This window comes from Hylobates moloch, unplaced genomic scaffold (genome assembly GCF_009828535.3).
Source record: "Hylobates moloch isolate HMO894 unplaced genomic scaffold, HMol_V3 SCAFFOLD_18, whole genome shotgun sequence".
Taxonomy (NCBI): Eukaryota; Metazoa; Chordata; class Mammalia; order Primates; family Hylobatidae; genus Hylobates; species Hylobates moloch.
In genome coordinates this window covers 57,156,486-57,175,551 of record NW_026652293.1, presented here as the reverse complement: position 1 = coordinate 57,175,551, position 19,066 = coordinate 57,156,486, and the positions used below count along the sequence as shown (strand labels likewise).

At 46.8% G+C, this 19,066-nt stretch overlaps 1 protein-coding gene across 1 annotated transcript in view; it reads left to right on the top strand.

The window, feature by feature from the left end:
• The window catches only part of CAPN8 (calpain 8), a 70,953-nt gene that overhangs the window by 18,526 nt on the left and 33,361 nt on the right, over window positions 1-19,066 (top strand). The window contains exons 3-6 of the mRNA XM_032136589.2: window positions 15,254-15,372; window positions 15,889-16,022; window positions 16,869-17,037; window positions 18,141-18,224. Coding sequence (XP_031992480.1) covers window positions 15,254-15,372; window positions 15,889-16,022; window positions 16,869-17,037; window positions 18,141-18,224 — 506 coding nt within the window. The remainder of the gene's footprint in view (window positions 1-15,253; window positions 15,373-15,888; window positions 16,023-16,868; window positions 17,038-18,140; window positions 18,225-19,066) is intronic.

The following is a 19,066-nucleotide window of genomic DNA, read 5'->3' as shown; positions in this document are numbered from 1 at the left end:
CGGACCTTCAGCCACAGACTGAAGGCTGCACTGTTGGCTTCCCTGCTTTTGGGGTTTTGGGACTCGGACTGGCTTCCTTGCTTCTCAGCTTGTAGACGGCTTATTGTGGAATTTCACCTTGTGACCGTGTGAGTCAATACTCCTTAATAAACTCCCTTTCATAGATACATCTATCCTATTAGTCCTGTCCCTCTAGAGAACCCTGACCGATACAGAGGGATCTAGGGAAGGATTAACTCTGGGGGCCACAACTCCGATGCCTACAGAGGCCACAGAAATGAGTAAAGTAGGTCAGGAGGAGGTAACAAGAGAGAGTAGGGGGACTGTGGCAAACCAGAGAGCCTGCCCTGTGTGAGGAGGAGGCCATCACCTAGCTCGAGCTGGATGCTGCCATGCAGGAGCCGGGAGACCTTCCCAGACTGCCTTGCGTTTCCTAGCGCTCCCCTAGAAACTCTCATTCCCCTCACCCTGCTCTGGTTTCTTTACAGGATTTACCACCACCTGTCACATGCGTTTATTTATTGTTTGTCTTTCTCACTAGCATGCATACTCCATAACATCAAGGATTTTATTTTTCCCCACTGTTTTATCCTTAGGGCCTGGAATACTTGGCACAAAGTGAGTGCTCAGTAAATATTGGTAGAATAAGTAGAGAGAGAAATTTTGGCCAGATTTTGCAGTTTTTGTAAGAAATCAGAATCTAGGAAATTCCATCACGGTGTACCGTGGTCAGGGCCAGAAAGTGCAGAAGGCTATGACAGAGCCCATCAACCTCATCTTCAGATTCGTACACAATAGATCTCAGATTCATTTATGGCTCTATAAGCAGGGAATATGTGGATAGAAGGCTGTATCATTGGTTTTGATGAGTATATGAACCTTGTATTAGTTGATGCAGAAGAGATTTATTCTAAAACAAAGTTAAAACAACTGGGTTGGATCATGCTAAAAGGAGATAATATTACTCGGCTACATAGTGTCTCCAACTAGAAATGATCAATGAAGTGAGAACTTGTTGAGAAGGATATAGTTTGTTTTTAGGTGTCCTTTGTCCAATATGAATATTTATTCATATTGTTTTGATTACCCTTATGTTATTACAAGATGACAATAAGTACTGTGGGATTGTATGAAAAAATTTTTTTTAAAAAGGAAATCAGAAGTCTAGATTTTCTAGAAATCTAGAAATCACTACGCTGGCCAGTACTGTATGCGCTGGACAGACTAGATCTGCAAGCAGGTTAGGATGGGTTTATCGCCTTCAGTCTACATCAAGCCCCCACCGGGCCTGAATTATGGTGCGGACCCCGGGGACTTTCTGCATTCCAGTCGGCTTTCACCTGTGATGTGCTTTGAGCTACTGCTAGCTGTCCTCACTTTGGTGTTTGGAGAAACTCTGTGCTTCTGTAGATGCGCTCCAGGCTTCTGTGCAGTCAGTGGCTTCTGATTGAAAGGCTTTCTCTGCAGTTGTCCTGCCCACCAGCCTGGCCAGGGTCCCCTCTACTACTCCCTTTAAGAGTTTTGCTTCCTTTCTATCTCCTTTCACGTATTTTTGCTCTTGGGCATTGTACTCAGCATATTTTCCTGGCCTCAAAGTATCTTGTTTTCTGCTCACAACATCCCACTGGGTTCCTTGGCATTTTAACATTTGAGTTCAGTTCACCTCATCTCAGTATATTTGAGCCTGGAAGACCACCCTCATCTTGCTAGGAGATGCCATTATCCTCTGTTTAATATTCGATGCACTTTAAAGATCTATGTATACTTGGAAACCTCAGGATACCTGGCCCGGAGTTGGAACTGCTGGGCCATTTAGGATCATTTTCGGAGGGGACACTTGACAGCGTGCCAGGGCTGTCCCTAGCAATAACGGCGATGTGCCATTTTTGTATCTCATCCCGTGTATTTCAGCCATGGCTGGAGCTAACAATTGCATCTCAGTGCTCATCTTTTCATTTCTTTCCCTGTTACACCTGGCTTCTAGCATTTTTGTCTTATTTTTGAAACCAAAGATCATTATAATTAAACTCAGTAAGCAAGCCGCTTTCCCTTGAAACACACTCTGAGGTGTGTTTACATAAGCCTCAAATATATTTACTCAGTGGGTTTTTCCCCCTCTGGTGAATCAATTTCACTTTCATAATTTACTAAGAAAAATGTTTCCCGCTAGGTAGCATTAAAGGTCTGATTTAAAGCTGGAGGTGAGGCAGAAAGTCCTGAAGCTGTTTCATGCCATTGAGTCTTATTCCTTCTGCAATCACAGAAACGAGATGGATGAGAATTGGCCTGGTGGGCTTCATAAGCAACTAGGAGGAACTCTGAAATAATATGAACAAGTTTCTTCAGCTGTGAAGAGTTTGCCTTTTTTTTCTTTTTCTTTTTCCTTTTCCTCTCCACTGAAAACTTAGAAGGTAAGGCAAAAATGGCTTCTGATTCAAAGATGACCTGCCAGCCTTTCCTGTTCTTTCCTCTGTTTGGAAGTACAGTAACTCTCTGGGGTGCTCTGTAGCTCCTGGAAGCCGAAGAACCCCCTGGCCCAGAATTGTCCTTGGCCAAATGTAGTGATGTGTGATAGCTGCCCCTCCCTGAGGAGCTGCCCACACGCTGCTATCAGGTCTGAGAGGCCCCTTCTGTGTCGTCATGGGAACCAGGAGTGGAGGTGCCGGGGAAACCTACGGGGGGCAGCAGAAGTGGATTAGTGTGCCTTATGATATGCAGCATGACTCCAAAGAGTTATTTTGAGGCTATAAAAATTATAGTTGCCATAAATGAGTCACGTTACCATTGTTCAGAAAAACACCAGTGCTTGGGGCTAATCTTTGAAACTCTTTGTTTCAGAAAAATACCAGACTTGGGACTAATCTTTGAAACTCTTAATGACTTTCTTCCTTGGGTGACCCCAATACCCCACCGTCTGCTGAGAACACAGCACCTGGGGCCTTTTGAGTTTTCTGGGTATCTGTCATGCCCAGGATTGATGTTCTCTATAATCTTGCTTCTAGAACACTGGTAGCTTGCTATTAACCACTTTAAAAGGAGGACGATGTTCTAGTAAGGTGTGCCAGGTTCTTAATTTACAAGTACAGTAGGAGGTGGGCTCACGGTGATGAATGGTGGTGGATTGAAGTACCGTTGGTTGTGGATGCTTACAGGAGTGAGGGAACATGTGGCTTATCTAACATACTCATTTGTCAGAGTCAGGAAGAACTTTCACAACCTATTTACTCATTTAAATATTTATCAAGTGTCTTCTTCATGCCAGGAAACAGCGGAGAACAAATAGGCACTCTTTCCTCTCCTGGGAATGAAGGCGGGGAAGAGGGTTCCAGGCTGCAGGAAGGAGATGAATAAAGGTCCTTCGGCTAGGAAGTGCATAGCACTGGGGCGGGGGACTTGCAAAGTAGTGGTAGGACTGGTGCAAACACGGAGCAGTTAGTGCAAAGGCTGAGAGTGGAGAGGGAGGCAGTGGCCAGATCACACAGGGCTCTGGCACTGTGTGAAGAATTCTGGACTTTATTCCTAAGGGCAATGGAGAATCATGTAATATTTTAAAGCAGGGCTGTTTATAGCCAGATTCGCTGCAGTGTGGAGAGTGCAGACACCAGGAAGAGACAATTGCAAGACAGGAAACCCTCATTGTTTGCAGATAACTGACACTGGAAAGGGACCACTGAAAGTAAAATGGAGGTCCACATTTCTTAGTAAACATTTTTTTTTAAAAAGGCTTTATTAGTGTTTTACTTTGAAAGATAATACAAAAAAATATGAAAAAGTTTTCATGTGACTTTGTATTTCGTGATATTTATGTAATAATTGCAGTTTTGCGCTAGCTCTTAGAACAAGGAATCAATCAGTTGTTGACTTTTTGAGGGGAGAACTCATGCTGAAAAGAAGACAAGACAGCAGGATGCAACACTTTTTGCTTCCTGCTTGAGTTTTGAGGAAGAATCATGAAAACTTTCAAAGAGTTCATTAGTTTCTCCAAAGCCCTCCTTCAATACTTTGACACTCAAACCATTACCTTTTCAAGGACCAATCCTGCCTTGAACCTCAGCAGTTTTCCTTCCTCAGCTGCAACTGCTTTAACTCTGCCAACTTCTTGGTCAGTGGCACCGAAGCAGATCTCCAGTATCACTTTCATCAACTTCATGAAATCCAGCAAATTGAGCTAAATGTTCAGTGTCACTTTGCAACCACCTTGCATTGTATCTGCATGTGAGGTTGGCATGGTTGGTAGTTTTAGTGTTTCTAGTGTTAGGTGGGGAGGGATGGTTGGGTGAAAACTCATGAATATTTTCACATCATGACAATTTTGCTTCTTTTTGCAACCTCCTAATTACTGCTCCTGAATGATGACTATTTGGAGAAAGAGGGTCCTTTATAGTCTTACTGGGAGTGGAGGCGATGGCAGTAATTTTAGGGAGGAGGATGGGATTTGAGACCTATTTAGGAATAAAATCAAAAGCACTTGGGAAGCAATTGGATATGAATGGAAGTGAGGAAAAGGAATCAGAACGGCTCCTGGGCTTCAGCAACTGACAAACTAGTGGTTCTGATGCCTGAGATGGGAAACCTGGACAGGAAGGCAGGTGGTGGGAGATAGCAGTCCTGCGTCCTATACCAAACATAGGGGTGGATAGGGAAGGACACAAGCAACTTCCTGGTATCATTTCAGCTTTTGTTTTCCTATAGGCAGTAGACACTCCATAAACATTTGTTGATTCACTTGTTTGGGTTCCCTGGTGTTTGGGTTAATTGTATGTTGGGAGATAACAGTGAATAATAAGTAGGTTTATTGAGGGTTTTCTATGTGGCAGGCACTAAGCTAGGCACCTTGTGTATCTTATCTCATTTTTATCTTTATAAGAACTCTAAGAAGTCAGGCTGTTTTATGTTATTGCAATGTAAGGAGATGCTATTTTATGAGGTAGGTCAGAGGGTGAACAAAATGCTAGCAAGGGGTGGGGAGAGAGGGTGGTTGGTGGCAATTGGAAAGTGAGGATGAAAAGGGGCTGATGAGAAGCTATGTGTAGGTTGACAGGAGGAGGGACTGTTCCTGAAGTTTCTTGCTTCCCTTGTACAGAGATCTAGGGCATTTATTTCAAATGATGTGAATGTATTTACTTCAGCTTCCACGTGGCACTGCAAGATTTGGGAAGGCAGAAAACTCATCGTCTTGCTAGAACTAGTCCTGGCTCTGACACTGTCTGGCCTTGGGGGTCACTTGAGCTCAGGGCCTCAGCTTTACTTGTCTGGCAGATGGGCATTAAATAGCCACTTGGTCTTGTGCAAAGCACAGGCAGATTCAAATACAGGAAGTGTTAAAGGAAAAACTTTAGACAAAATAAATGTGATGAAGTTTATTTGAGCAAAGAAGGATTCATGATTTGGGCAGCTCTCAAAACCAGAAGAGGTTCAGAGAGCTCTGCTGCAGCAGCGTGGGCTTTTAGAGACTGAATGTGGAAGTAAGACAAATACAACACATTTGATTGATTACAGTGGAAAGACTGGTTTTAGAGGTTGGTTGGTGGTTTCTGATCATTAAAGTCTCTAGTTTCATTTTACTGTTTGCATCGGGCTTTGGCTTGCTTAGTTAAAATCTTAAAGTGGTGTATCTGCCCCAGCCTAATGGCTTCCCAATTAAAATGATTCTAACAGAAGGCACTCTCCTTGTGTAGTACACTGATGAGGGTGTGGCTTATGTGATTTCAACTCTTGGAGGGTGAAGGTTGAGCCTATAGTACATTTTTTTCTCATCTGCATTTTCTAGGAACTTACCCTGTCCAAAAGCCATCTTATTAATCTACTTTATTTTATATATTTTTTTATTTTTTGAGACGGAATCTTGCTCTGTGACCCAGGCTGGAGTCCAGGGGCACTATCTCGGCTCACTGCAACCTCCGCTTCTCAGGTTCAAGCAATTCTGTTGCCTCGGCCTCCCAAGTAGCTGAGACTACAGGTGCAGGCCACCACGTCCAGCTAATTTTTGTATTTTTAGTAGAGACAGGGTTTTACCATGTTGGCCAGGCTGGTCTCAAACTCCTGACCTCAGGTGATCCACCCGCCTTGGCCTCCCAAAGTGTTGGGATTACAGGCGTGAGCCACCTCACCTGGCCAGATTAACCTACTTTAATTCTACATTAGCAGGATTTATTGTGGGCAACTTCCAGATGTGCAAGATCCATTAGGCTGAAGTACATTTGCAGGTTCAAAGAAGGTGCGGAGAACGAGTGCTTTAAATCTGACTCAGAGCAGTCAGGCAATAACGGGGTGAATGGATTAGGACAGAGCAGGGCCCCAGCATAGGGACTCATGTTTCTAATTGTGCATGTGAGCTTCTGCCCGAGATTATTCCCTTTGGTTCTATGTTGTTTGTTTGAGGGAGAGTAGGGACCACAGAGCCTGGGGTGTCAGCGGAAGCCCCTGCCTACGATTCCCGGAGGCACTGAAGGTCCTGTTTTGCCCTGAATATGGAAAGGCCAGGGAATTGTTCCTTATGAGCAAAGAAGCAGTTGCTTATTGGGAGAGATTATTCTCAGTCGGGGAGAGAGAAGCTGGCTTATCCATGGGGGAACATTAATGAAGATACTCCAGAGGCACTCTAAAAATATCATACCTGCTGCTACATATATACTCATGTGTATCTTTGATATCTTTTATATCCTGATGTCCTCTCTAGCCAACTGGAGACCACACACACACACACACACACACACACACACCCCCCACAGTCTTCCCTCGGTATCTGTGGGGTACTGGTTCCAGGATCCCCGTGAATACCAAAAGCCACAGATGCTCAAGTCCCTGATATGAATGATATAGTATTTGCATATAGCCCATGCATATCCTCCCATATACTTTAAATCACCTCTGGATTACTTATAATACTTAATACAGTATAAATGTTATGTAAATAGTTGTTATATGGTATCATTTAGGGAATCATGATAAGAAAAAAGTCTGTACATGTTCAGTACAGACAAAGCCATCCATTTTTTTCAAATATTTTCAACCTGCAGTTGGTTGAACCCATGCATATGGTACCCATGGATACAGAAGGCCAACTGGAGATATATACAGATATCCCTAAACATTTCGCTTGTTACAAGTAAGTCCTTTTTGCTCAGTATCAGATGATCTTGCACAATAAACTGTGAGGTCCAAACTCATTTTACAGATTAGAAAACTGAGAATCCTAAGAGTCAAGTGATTGCTGCCGGTCACTCAGCAGGCAAGTAAGGGTCCGGGGCTTTGAACACAGGCTTTCCGAGTCCAAAACCTGTGCTATTTCTACTCTTCTAAGTTTGTAGCTTTCTCAAGGGCAGAGATGGTGTTCTTTAGGTCTCTCTTGTCCCAGTGTCCTGCAGATGGCCCCGCACACGGTTATGCTTGCTAAGCGCTGGTGAGTGATGATGGCATACAGGAGCTACCCCTTAAGCTGGAAGGGAGAGGAACACCAGGAGGGTTGGAGGCTGGTGCAAGATGGGGGAGATTTATTAAGTGATTCTAAGGGACGGGAACTTAAACAGATGATCCTGCTCAGGATGCCCAGGAGTAGGAACATGGCTGACTCATTCACTCCCCAGCCCCATGTACCACCTGGCCAGCCTGCCCAGGTGCTGCTGCTGGATGGTGATGGGAATCAGGGGAGCAGGTGACAGGAGCAAACAGGAGTACTGAGGATGCTAAGAGGTCATGGCAGAGCTGGAGCCAGGCGTTACCAGGGCTGGCAGGCATCTGTGCTCCAGGGCTAGGCTGGGGGAAAGGGTGGAGGTGGAGTGTGGCTACAGATAGTGCTAGGGCTGCAGGGTGAATACCAAATCCACACTGGGCACTGGAGACCCAGTCAAGCTGGTGTCTGCCAGGTTCAGAAAAGTCTAGGTTTACCTCTGGTCACAGTGGGTTGGCATCTGTATCATTTGGAGGGAATGAAGAATGGTATAATTATATGGCTTGCGGGAGGTCAAAAAGTCAGTCTCTCAAATCCAGGTAGACCTGCGTCTAACCATTATATACGCGGAGCCTTCAGAGAGGTGAGTGTCAGAAGGTGGGGGAGATGAGGCTGTACTTGAGGCATGGGGAACAAGCTTGAGAAGCAAGTCAGAGCCTTCCTTTGAATGCCAAAATTTGCTTTTAGCCAGAGAAGGCAGACGTGAGAGAAAAAGGGGGGAAGCTGAAAGTGGGTCCCAGAAAGCTTTACTAGTGACAGGCTACTTAAGGTCTGAATTTTCAAATAACTTTGATACAATTACACTGAGGTGAATTCAGTCAGTAAGCATTTTATGCTGGGGTCTGTGAGAATCACTAGGCCCACTGTCTGCCTCCAGGCAGCTTCCAAGTCTAGCCAGAGAGATGGGAATTGTCAACAAATCAAATAGAGTCAAAAGTCAATGTGTGGGTCGACTCTGGGCACACTGCCTATGAATTAGCCCTGCTCCACAAGGAGTGGTTAAAAAAAAAGTCAGTGTGTGTATGTGTGTGTTTGTGTGTGTGTGTGTTTTAGGTAGTCAAAATGGCATGACTCAAACGCCAAGGGCTTCAAAAGGCGTGTTCACCAAGTGGGGGAAGGGAGGCTCTGTGACTGCTTCGTGGTAATGTACAGAGCTGAAATAGCTCCCTGTGTATAAAAACATTTAGAGCAGCCTTCTGCGGAAGAGTAGGGTAAGGATGCCTCAGCTGTGATAAAATATTGAAGACGGATTTTTAAAAAACAAGCATATATTAGCAGGGTCAAAATCTTTACATTACACTCAGATGTGCAATCAGCACAGCATTCATTATTTTGCTCAGCTTGCTGAGGAGCCCCAGTTTCCATGGACCATGAGTGGGAGGGAAACATAAACTAGCCAATTAAAGGTATTATGCTTCTGCCTGTTTCAAGTTCTTACCTCTCTTGGATAAATATTGCTTTCAATTACTCTATTTGAGTGGTACTATAGACTGAATGTTTGTGTCTGTCCTCCCTCCCGCCACTCATATGTTGCAATCCTAACATCCAATATGATGGTATTAGGAGGTAGGGCCTTTGGGAGGTGATTAGGTCATGAGGACAAAGCCCTCATCAACGGGATTAGTGCCTTTATAAAAGAGGCCCTAGAGAGCTCCGTCGCCCCTTCTGCCATTTGAGGACAAAATTGGAAGACAGCAATTTATGAACAAGGAAGTGGGCTCTTGCCACATATCAAGTCTGCTGGTGCTTTGATCTTGGACTTCGCAGCCTCCAGAGTTGTGTTGTTGTTTCTAAGGCATCAAGTGTATGGTATTTTGTTATAGCAGCACATATGGACTAAAACAGGTGGTTTCTTACTTTGTAAAGTCTGGTTCCTCCCCCACCATCCTAGGATGGCACCTGGATATAAGGAAGGCCAAACAATGTCCTCCCACCAATGAGAGAAGCCTGCTAGTCCTTATGTACCCTAGTGCTGACTTCTGGGTCCTTGCTGGCCTCCTGGAGATGTGACTGGCATGTTGTATGGTCTCTTCTAATTTCCTCAGGGTCCAGTGGACCTTCCCTGGCTGAGTCAGCCCCACCTGAGTGCTCCTTACTGCTGCAGACATGACACATCACAGCCTCCTTCCAGTGCCTGACCCAGAGGTCCACCCCACAGCCTCTGCAATAGGATTGAGCTGACTTTTTCCTCCCTGCCCTCAGCTCAATCTTACATAATACCCAAGGGAGACTTGGGGGCGCTTCCATTGTCTCTCATCTTCTGTGGAAGTTTTCTATGATGCCATCTTTACTCTGCTCCTGGATTCCTGAATGGGCAGCGGGGCATACGCGTTCCCTGCTTTGGCTTCTGCTTCATACTACCTGAGGCTTTACTGTTGTTTCCACTTCAGCCATTGTTCAACCTCAAGGTAATGTAGGGGCTACGGTAGGGTTTCCGATGTCTGACCTTTCTTCTTTCCTTCCTATTTCTTTCTACCTGCAGTCCAGAAGCATCTCCATTTCTTCCCTTGGTGTTTGAGAAATTCCATTAAGCTATAGCTAGAGTTCTTGTTACATACAGTTTATAATAACATTAGACACCCAGACCTTTAAGCTTTGATTTTAATGTGTAAAGGGAATTTTTGAATTAAGGGATTCTTTTCTAACAATGTCTGATTCAGGATTATTATCTCCTGGTGGATTTTAATTTTTTTCTTTTTTCTTTTTGAGGCAGCGTCTTGCTCTGCCGCCCAGGCTGGAGTGCAGTGGTGTGATCTTGGCTCACTGCAACCTCTGCCTCCTGGGCTCAAGTGATTCTCTTGCCTCAGCCTCCTGAGTAGCTGGTACTACAGGCGCCTGCCACCATGCCTGGCTAATTTTTGCATTTTTGGTAGAGACGGGGTTTCACCATGTTGACCAGGCTGGTCTTGAACTCCTGACCTCAAGTGATCCACCTGCCTCGGCCTCTCAAATACATTTTTTTTTTTTTAAAAGAGCATTTGTTATAGTCTCCTTTTTAGGACCAGACACAGGCATTCCCATCCAGGTCTCCCAGTCTCCCTAGAATAGATTCAACCCAGTGCATGGGACAATGTATGTATTTGAAAGGCTATTCCCAACTTCATTTTGGAATTCCTTTTGTGAAATTCTTTTTTCAGAGCCAATTTATGGGGCATACCAAATCACTCTGTAGTCATGCTTCTAATATCAGTTAGAAAAACCTTTGGCTACAAGAAGCATAAATAGGGGGCAAGTTCTTCTTTTATAATAAGAAAACTAGAGGTAGATAGCCCGGGGCTAGTGTAACTTTAGTAATGCCCTTGGAGAGCTAGACACACACTGTGCTCTGCTCTGCACTCTCCTGTGCTGACCTTCATCTTGCACCTGCAGCCTTGGGATTGCAAGCTGGCTCTGCACCTCCAAGCGCAGTGTGGACTTTCCACATGGGAAGAAGGAGGAAGGGCAATGGGCAAAAAAGACTCTGTCAGCCAAGCCTGCCCCACTTCATCAGGACATGGAAACCTTCCCTAAATTCCCATGGAGTGCACCTCTGCTTAAAGCACATGAGTGAGCACTAACTCCTGAGCAGCCCTTGCTGGAAGGTGGCCGGATGGAGGGACTTGTCTATCAAGGTATTTCCCAGTGTTTTTGTCTGCCTTATTCACTACCTAACTAGTATGTCAAAGCCTCCTGACTGCTTTTGAAAATTAAAAAATTGAAAATTAGTCAGGTGTGGTAGCTCGTGCTTGTAATCCCAGCACTTAGAGAGGCCAAGGTGGGAGGACTGCTTGAGGCCAAGAGTTCAGGAACAGCATGGGCAACATAGTGAGACCCCATCTCTGTATTTTAAAAAAATAGCTAGGCATGGTGGCACATGACTGTAGTCCCAGCAATTTGGGAGGCCGTGGTGGGAGGACTGCTGGAGCCCAGGAGGTCAAGGCTGCAGTGAGCCATGGTTGCACTACTGCACTCATCTGGGCAACAGAGCGAGACCTTGTCTCAAAACCAAACCAAACCAAACCAAACCAAACCAAACCAAACCGAACCGAACCGAACCGAACCGAACCGAACCGAACCGAACCGAACCGAACCGAACCGAACCGAACCGAACCAAACCTATGCTCCAAGATCAAAGCTGTTTTTCTGCTGGCAGGTCCCCAAACAAGTTTCTGAAATGTGAACAACAGAGTAAATGTCCATCTTCCAGAGGACTCTGAAGGGAAGCACATTTGGATATATTCCTTTGAAAACGCATTCTCGTCATGACAATCCATTCACACTTCATGCAGTAGCTGGCAAGGATCCAAAAGCCTACAAACCCACGGCATCCCTTCGAGCCTCTGTGCTTGCTTGCAAGAGCCGGGTAGACCCTGTGAAATGTCAGGAGTGAGGTAGATGAAGAGAAAATTAAACTCTCCTCCAGCTGGGCTGCCTTGTTTGATGTCAGCAATGGAGGGACATTTTGTTGCTGTGACTTGAATTGTAATATCTAAGAAGTGCTCTGGGTGGGCTGTCAGAAGAAGCTTAGACCAGGAGCCAGAACCTTCACATCAGAAGGGAACCAGGACCACGCCCAGTAATGAGGGCTGTGTGGCTGCTCCGATCTCTTTGAGAAGCCACTTGCTTTAGAGGTGTCGCAGAGCAGTCGCCCCCTTCACTCCCCAGAGGACTGGGCTTCTGCGCTTGCCTTACCTTGTTTATCTCCCTCTGCCTGATGCTGGTGAAAGTGAAATCTGTCAGGTTTGATGCAGATTCTTGTTGAATGCCACTTCCCCACAGACTTGGGAGGTTGAGGTGCAAATATATGTAAGATGCTGTTGGAGATTTGCAGAACAAAATATGATTCATTGATTCATGTGGTCATCTGCTTATTTGTTTTTATTCATCAAACATCCGTTGAGCTGCTTCTATGTGTCAGCCACCTGCTGGGGATGCTGAGATGAGTGAATCCACATTGCTGCTTTGCAAGAAGAGGTCAGAGAGGGATGGGGGAGAGAGAAAAACAGATGTAATCAAGTGGCCTTAGAACTTGCTGGGGAGGTGTGAGGAGGAAGGGCTTGGCACTGGTAAGACAGGCCAGGGGTAGGGGTAAGGAAAGCTCTGCCAAGGAGTTGATGCATGATTGGAGTTTTGAGGCCAGTCTGGGTGCGAATCGTGATCTGAGGCAGCTTGTGGTAACTCTGCAAGAGAAGCGTAAAATATAAGGTCTTTAGGACACATACCAAAAAAGAGGTGACTTCTGGCTGGAGGGTAGGAGGTATCAGAGAAAGCTTCATGGAGAAGGGGTAAGATTCAGCAAGAAGTTTGCAAGCAGAGGGAACAAACAAGGAAGATCACATCAGTGAAAAAGACCAGGGTATGTTTTGTACATATCCAAGTTTGATTGGGAGATTAGATTCATAGCGGGGAGTATAATAGGAAAAAGACTGGAGAAGTAGGTTGGAGTCATTTTGTGAATGGTGTTGATGCCCTGTTAGGTTGTATTTCATTGGTGAGCAATGGAGGACAGTCGCAAGATTTCGAGCAGGGGAGTGACATGATCACAGGTGTTCAGAGAAGAAAAATGGGCTGAGAGGAGCTGGTGGGAGGAGGACACTGTGTTATTTTGCTCAATATTTGGAAGTTGCCTTTTAATGAGATACTGCCCTGCTTGAGGCTTCTTTGGTGAGAAGCAACATAACTCATGCCGGCCCATCCACATCAACTCTGTTTCCCTCGACTACCAGGTCTAGTCTCACCTAGGAGCCCTGTTACCATTAGGAAGATAGTGTTTGTCTGTGAAGGAGAGCCTGGTGAGAGAATGGGGCAGGAAGCAGGTTGCCTCCTGGATCAGAAAAGCTCTTCAGAAAGTAATATGGCCAGGCATGGTGGCTTACACCTGTAATCCCAGCACTTTGGGAGGCTAAGATGGGAGGATCACTTGAGTCTAGGAATTCAAGACCAGTGTGGGCAACATAGTAGGATCCTGTCTCTATGAAAAAATTAAAAAAAAATTAACCAGGCATGATGGCATGCACCTGTAGTTCCAGTGACTCAGGAGGCTGAGGTGGGAGAATTGCTTGAGACTAGGAGGTTGGGGCTGCAGCGAGCCATGATGGTGCTACTGTACTCCAGCCTGGGCAACAGAGCAAGACCCTGTCTCTTGAAAGAAAAAGAAACAAATGAGTATGTGTATGTGTGAGACAGAGAGAGAGAGAGAGCGAGCGAGTGAGAGAGAGAGACACAGCAAAAGCGAGAGAGTGAGAGAGAGAGAGAGAGAGAGAGACAGACAGAGAGGGAGAGAGAGAGAGGAATTAATTAATTTGGGTTCAGATCATGAACGACTTTGTTGGGAAAGATCCAGGCAGACAGAGGCCAGGGCTTTCTAGGATGACCTGGTGATGGAGCAATTCTGAGTGATGATGGAGATGATGGCTCCTCAGATGTGGGTTCCTGGCTTACTGCTTGCTCAGGCAACAGGTTTTCTGAGAAAACCATAACGTGTTCACACCTAGAATATGTATATAGCTCTGGCCACAGTGTTAAAAGAAAACTTAGAGTGAGACAAGGTCCACAGATGGTCTCTAAAAGGTTGAAGGGCCTTCCAACTGAACACACATTGAAAAGATTCAGATCGTTTATATGGAAAAGATAAAGGCTAAGATGCACAGGCAGGATTTTGGAGCTGTTTGAATGGAATGAATAGGAGAAACAGGGACTTGTTCACCAAATCTTAGACTCCTAGAGCTAGGGATCTACAGTGAAGCTGGAAAGAAGTAGTACAGGGCCAGAAAGATGCAATAGCCTTTCACATGATGAAAAGCACCCTTGAGGACACTGAGACCTCAGCAGCTGGTGTGGAATAAGAAAATAAGTAGAGGTGAGCAAAGTTACATCACTTCCAGGATGATAGATTCGCCATAGGATGCTAAGGTAGGCAGCGGTGCCTGGGGCCCGTGCTGCTTCTTTTGAAGTTGACACTGCAAGGGACAACGATGCCTCCCAGGGAAGTGCCACTCAGTGGCATCAGTGTGGTGGGTCCCAACTTGCACAGAAAGGAGTTTTCTGTTTTATTCTGCATTTCCTTGAGTCTCCAATGTGACCAACACCAAAACCCAGGATTTGTAACCTCTCTTACTTTTATTTCTTCTGCCTCAAATTATGATGATTTAATGCTAAGCAGTATCTCAAGGGAGCTTTAGCAATGAGGCATCAAGGCTCTCCTGGTGAACTCTGAAACAAGAAAAGGCAATACTGTAAACAGACCACGCAGAGCCAGCTCTCCATTATCCAAGGTCAGGAGGGGCAAGGAACACACACACACACACACACACACACACACACACACACCCTCTTACATGTACACATCATAGATTGGATTAACAGCTTCAATGTTTCCCTCAAGCAACTTAATCAGAGCTGCTAATAGGGGACCAAAGGCACCAATTTTCTTTTTTCTTTTCTTTTCTTTTCTTTTTTCTTTTTTTCTTTTCCCTCTCCTCTCCTCTCCTCTCCTGTCCCCTCCCCTCCCCTTCCCTCCCCTCTTCTTTTCTTTTCTTTTCCACTCCACTGGCTGAGTGTGTAGGAGTGGGGAAATGATCAGCATGTGGGGGAGGGGGCAGCCACAGGGAGGAGCAGAGGATCCACTCCGGAGTAAAGAAATCCCACGGAGGGGGGGGAAGCTGATGGCTGGGGGTGCATTTCCAGCACTGGAGGAGGAAAGTCTACCTGACTTAGAAGGGAATGTGGCGATGGGGACTCTGGGTTGAATGGGACAGGGTCAGAGAAAGCAGGGCCCCTGCAGGCTGGGCCTGACCAATCTGTGTCCCCCGTGACACTGCGCAGGTGACTGCTGGCTTCTGGCTGCCATTGCCTCCCTGACCCTGAATGAAGAGCTGCTTTACCGGGTGGTTCCCAGGGACCAGGACTTCCAGGAGAACTATGCGGGAATCTTTCACTTTCAGGTACTGTGCTCTGCTCCGGCCCTTTGTCGCTTCTTTCCGTACTCTTAGGGCTCACCGCAGATCCACTGCGTCAGAAATTCTGGGTTTGGGGCACAGTGACCTATGTCTTAACAATCCCTCTAGGTGACTGTGATGCACACTTCAGTCTGAGAACCTCTGCTTTAATGCATCCATCCAGATATCCACACATCCGTCCTCTTCCCAGCTCCCCCAGGCCATGTGGCCTCGCGGAAAGCACTGTGGACTGAGGGTCAGGTGTGGGTCTGAATCACTTCCTGCTGCCACTGGGTGGCGCTGGGCAAGTTCTCTGATGCACAAACGCAGACCCTGGACTAGATGTTCCCGGGTTCATCTGGCGTCTCCTGTGTGCACAGATAAGGCGGACACATGTCCTGCTCCTACGGAGCCAAGACTCGAACACTGATGGCACAGAGTCCCCACGTGACGTCCCCTGGAGGGACTCCCTTTACACATCTGCTTATTCATGTGAGCTGCCGCTGTGTCCCCCCTCCCCAGTTCTGGCAGTACGGAGAGTGGGTGGAGGTGGTCATTGATGACAGGCTGCCCACCAAGAACGGACAGCTGCTCTTCCTACACTCGGAACAAGGCAATGAATTCTGGAGTGCCCTGCTGGAGAAAGCCTATGCCAAGTAAGTGGGAAAAGCCAGGAGCTGGGAGATGCCAGAGCCTCCCTGAAAGCTGTCCCTCCCACGTCTGCCTCCCCACCCCAAACTCAGGGCATCATGGCCAAGTCTTTCCCAGCATCCAGACCCCCATGAGCTGGAGAGAGAGCATTTTTCAGTAACTAAGAGAAACAGACATCTGGGCCGGGAGTTTAGCATCTCAGCTCTGCCTCGGGTGAATGTGTATGTGGTGGGGCCAGCCTCCCTGCCCCTCTGGGCCTGAGCTTTTCCTCTTTCAAATCCCAAGGTAGGTTCCTGGGGCAACGTAAATGTTTAAAAGAATGATGAAGAATACTAAAACAAATGTACTAGACACCAAACTCAACAAAGTGTCTGCTCTTTCCTCAGGAGTTCTTCTCACCAGCGTTTGATGTTCAGAACCTTCTCTGGGGTTCTTTTAATTACTTTTGTTTACTGATACCCTTTTCTGCAACCCCAGTTCCTTTCCAGTCCTATTTCCCAGCAAGCCTCAGCAGATGCGTCTCAGCCTTGAGGGAAAGTTCTCCTTCTCCCCATCTGTGCCTCCAGCCCCAGAAACCCAAGCAGCTGGGGCCAGCTCTGGAGGGGTTGCCCTTGGCTTTGTAAAGGAGGTGGTGGCTGGAGACAGGTTGGCTGAGGTCAGTTCCTAGTGAAGTGCTGAGCTGGGCACACAAAACAGTGGCCTAAGCAGCTTCCTGGCCCATAGGCAAAACTGGCAAACAGCCCTTCTTTATCTTCCAGGCCACAGTGTGTCCTAGCACTGTCCCGGTCCCCAGTCCCTGGGTCTCCTTGCTGGGGGTGCTAATGGAGCATGTGTTCTTTCTTTTCCAATAGGCTCAATGGTTGTTATGAGGCTCTCGCTGGAGGCTCTACGGTGGAGGGGTTTGAGGATTTCACAGGTGGCATCTCTGAGTTTTATGACCTGAAGAAACCACCAGCCAATCTATATCAGATCATCCGGAAGGCCCTGCGTGCGGGGTCTCTGCTAGGCTGCTCCATTGATGTGAGGCATATGGCTTCTCTACTGCCCCACCTCCCCCTACTGCTACCCCTTGTGTGGTAGGGAAGGGATGAGACAGTGGGAGAGAGGCCTAGGAAGGCTTTGGGTCAGAGCAGAGTCTGAGGCTTAGTGGGCAAGTCTGGTAACACACAGGCCTGCACATGAGGGGCTGGTGAAGACTTAATTAGTGGGTAGGAACCGGGGTTAGTTGCATTGCAGGAGCCCCAGTTTCCCTCTCGTTGTTAGAACCCCTTCAGTACTGCTGGAATGGCCCTAAGAACATAGCCTAGGATCCCTGGATCCTAGGCCCCCCATTTTCTACCCGCTTTTTGCTAAATAATCTTGAGGTTTTGGAAAACAAATGTGATGACTGATGATACCTGATGGATCTTGAGATCCCTGAAGGAAAGAGAAGTTCTGAAACCAGAGGTTGTGGCTGGACGGGAGGCTGAGCTGTGTGGATTCCCAAGGTGGCTGTGGAAACCAGAGGCTGGAGGCCCCCAGCCCTGAGGTCCTGTCACCAGCTCAGGCTCCTGCGACCAGCTGCCCTCTGGTTGCCCTGTCTTCCTCTCTTGTCCTTACCTGGTGATTTTAGAAATGTGAACGACAAAGTGAGGAGATCCTCCCTTTTTCCTCTCTCTGCAAACCCCAGCAGGAGATGTGGTTTTTGGTGAAGGGGTGGTATGGGGCATGAGAGAGGGGGTGCTGAGGAAATGGGAAGGGTAATGAGGAGTCCACTCAGGGAGAACTTTGGAGGACTGGGACCTGTCCAGAGCCATCAGCATGGAGAATTAGCCTTCTTCAGGCAGCTGGGGGGTCACTCTCAGAGAATAAACGACTTCCCAGTTTCTTGGTGGCATTTTGAAGGCTGGTAAATTGTCTTCCAGGCTTGGCAGGCACCTCCACTGGCCTGGAACTGCAGGCCTAATTAAAGAGGGAGTCTGGATGGAGATGACTCTATTTACCTGAGATTCATTGCCACGCTGCACCCCAGTCCCACACTGAAGCCCCCAGTGGCTGTGTAGTGTGTCCTTGGACAGCATTCTAAGGCTGGCCCCTGAGAGGTCAGGGTCAGCCACTCTGAGTGGACTTTCTCCTCTACCCAGGTCTCCAGTGCAGCCGAAGCCGAAGCCATCACCAGCCAGAAGCTGGTTAAGAGTCATGCGTACTCTGTCACTGGAGTTGAAGAGGTAAAATTGTGTGTGTGGGGGGGAAGGTAACGTGATAATATTTCCATGAATCCAAGGGAGGAAAGAGGTGATTACTACTAGAAGGTTTGGAATTGGCTTTTGAGCGTCACTGCCATGTTGGGGTGCACTCGCCTGCACAGAACACCTGACACCACAGATGAGCACTAGCTCTTGCCCATTAGAACAGCTCTTCTGGCCAGGTGCAGTGGCTCACACCTGTAATCCCAGCACTTTGGGAGGCCGAAGCGGGAAGATTACTTGGGGCCAGGAGTTCAGGACCATTCCTGGGCAACATAGTAAGACCTCATCGCTACAAAAAAATTAAATTTTTTTTTTTCTAAAACAACAACAATAAAAGAAGGATTCTTCTGACTCTTACTCACTTGAAGATGGACAATGTAACCTCTCTGAGCTTTTGCTCAATAGGTTCTAACTAAATGCAAGCGCTCTTCTTAGATGCGGCCAGGAAAGCTGTAGAGATTGTCAGTTGGATTCTACAGACCTTCCAAAAAATATGGTTGTGTGGGCAAAACAGTGGGAACTCACAAAATCCCAAAAAGGGAAAAGGGGCAGTAGTCCCAGCTTTTAGGGTGGGGTAGAGTCATGGAAAGGCATGCAAGTACTCCTCACTCTCCAACCCGAGGAAAAAACTTGGGCTATACTATTCATTATTTTTATTTCCTACATTGTGTCTTCTTTCAAAAAGGATTTAAGGTGGCTTACAATGATTTTATTTATTTATTTATGTATTTATTTAGAGACAAGGTCTTGCTCCATTGCCCAGGCGGAACTGCAGTTGCATGATCTTGGCTCACTGTAGCCTCGACTTCCTGGGCTCAAGT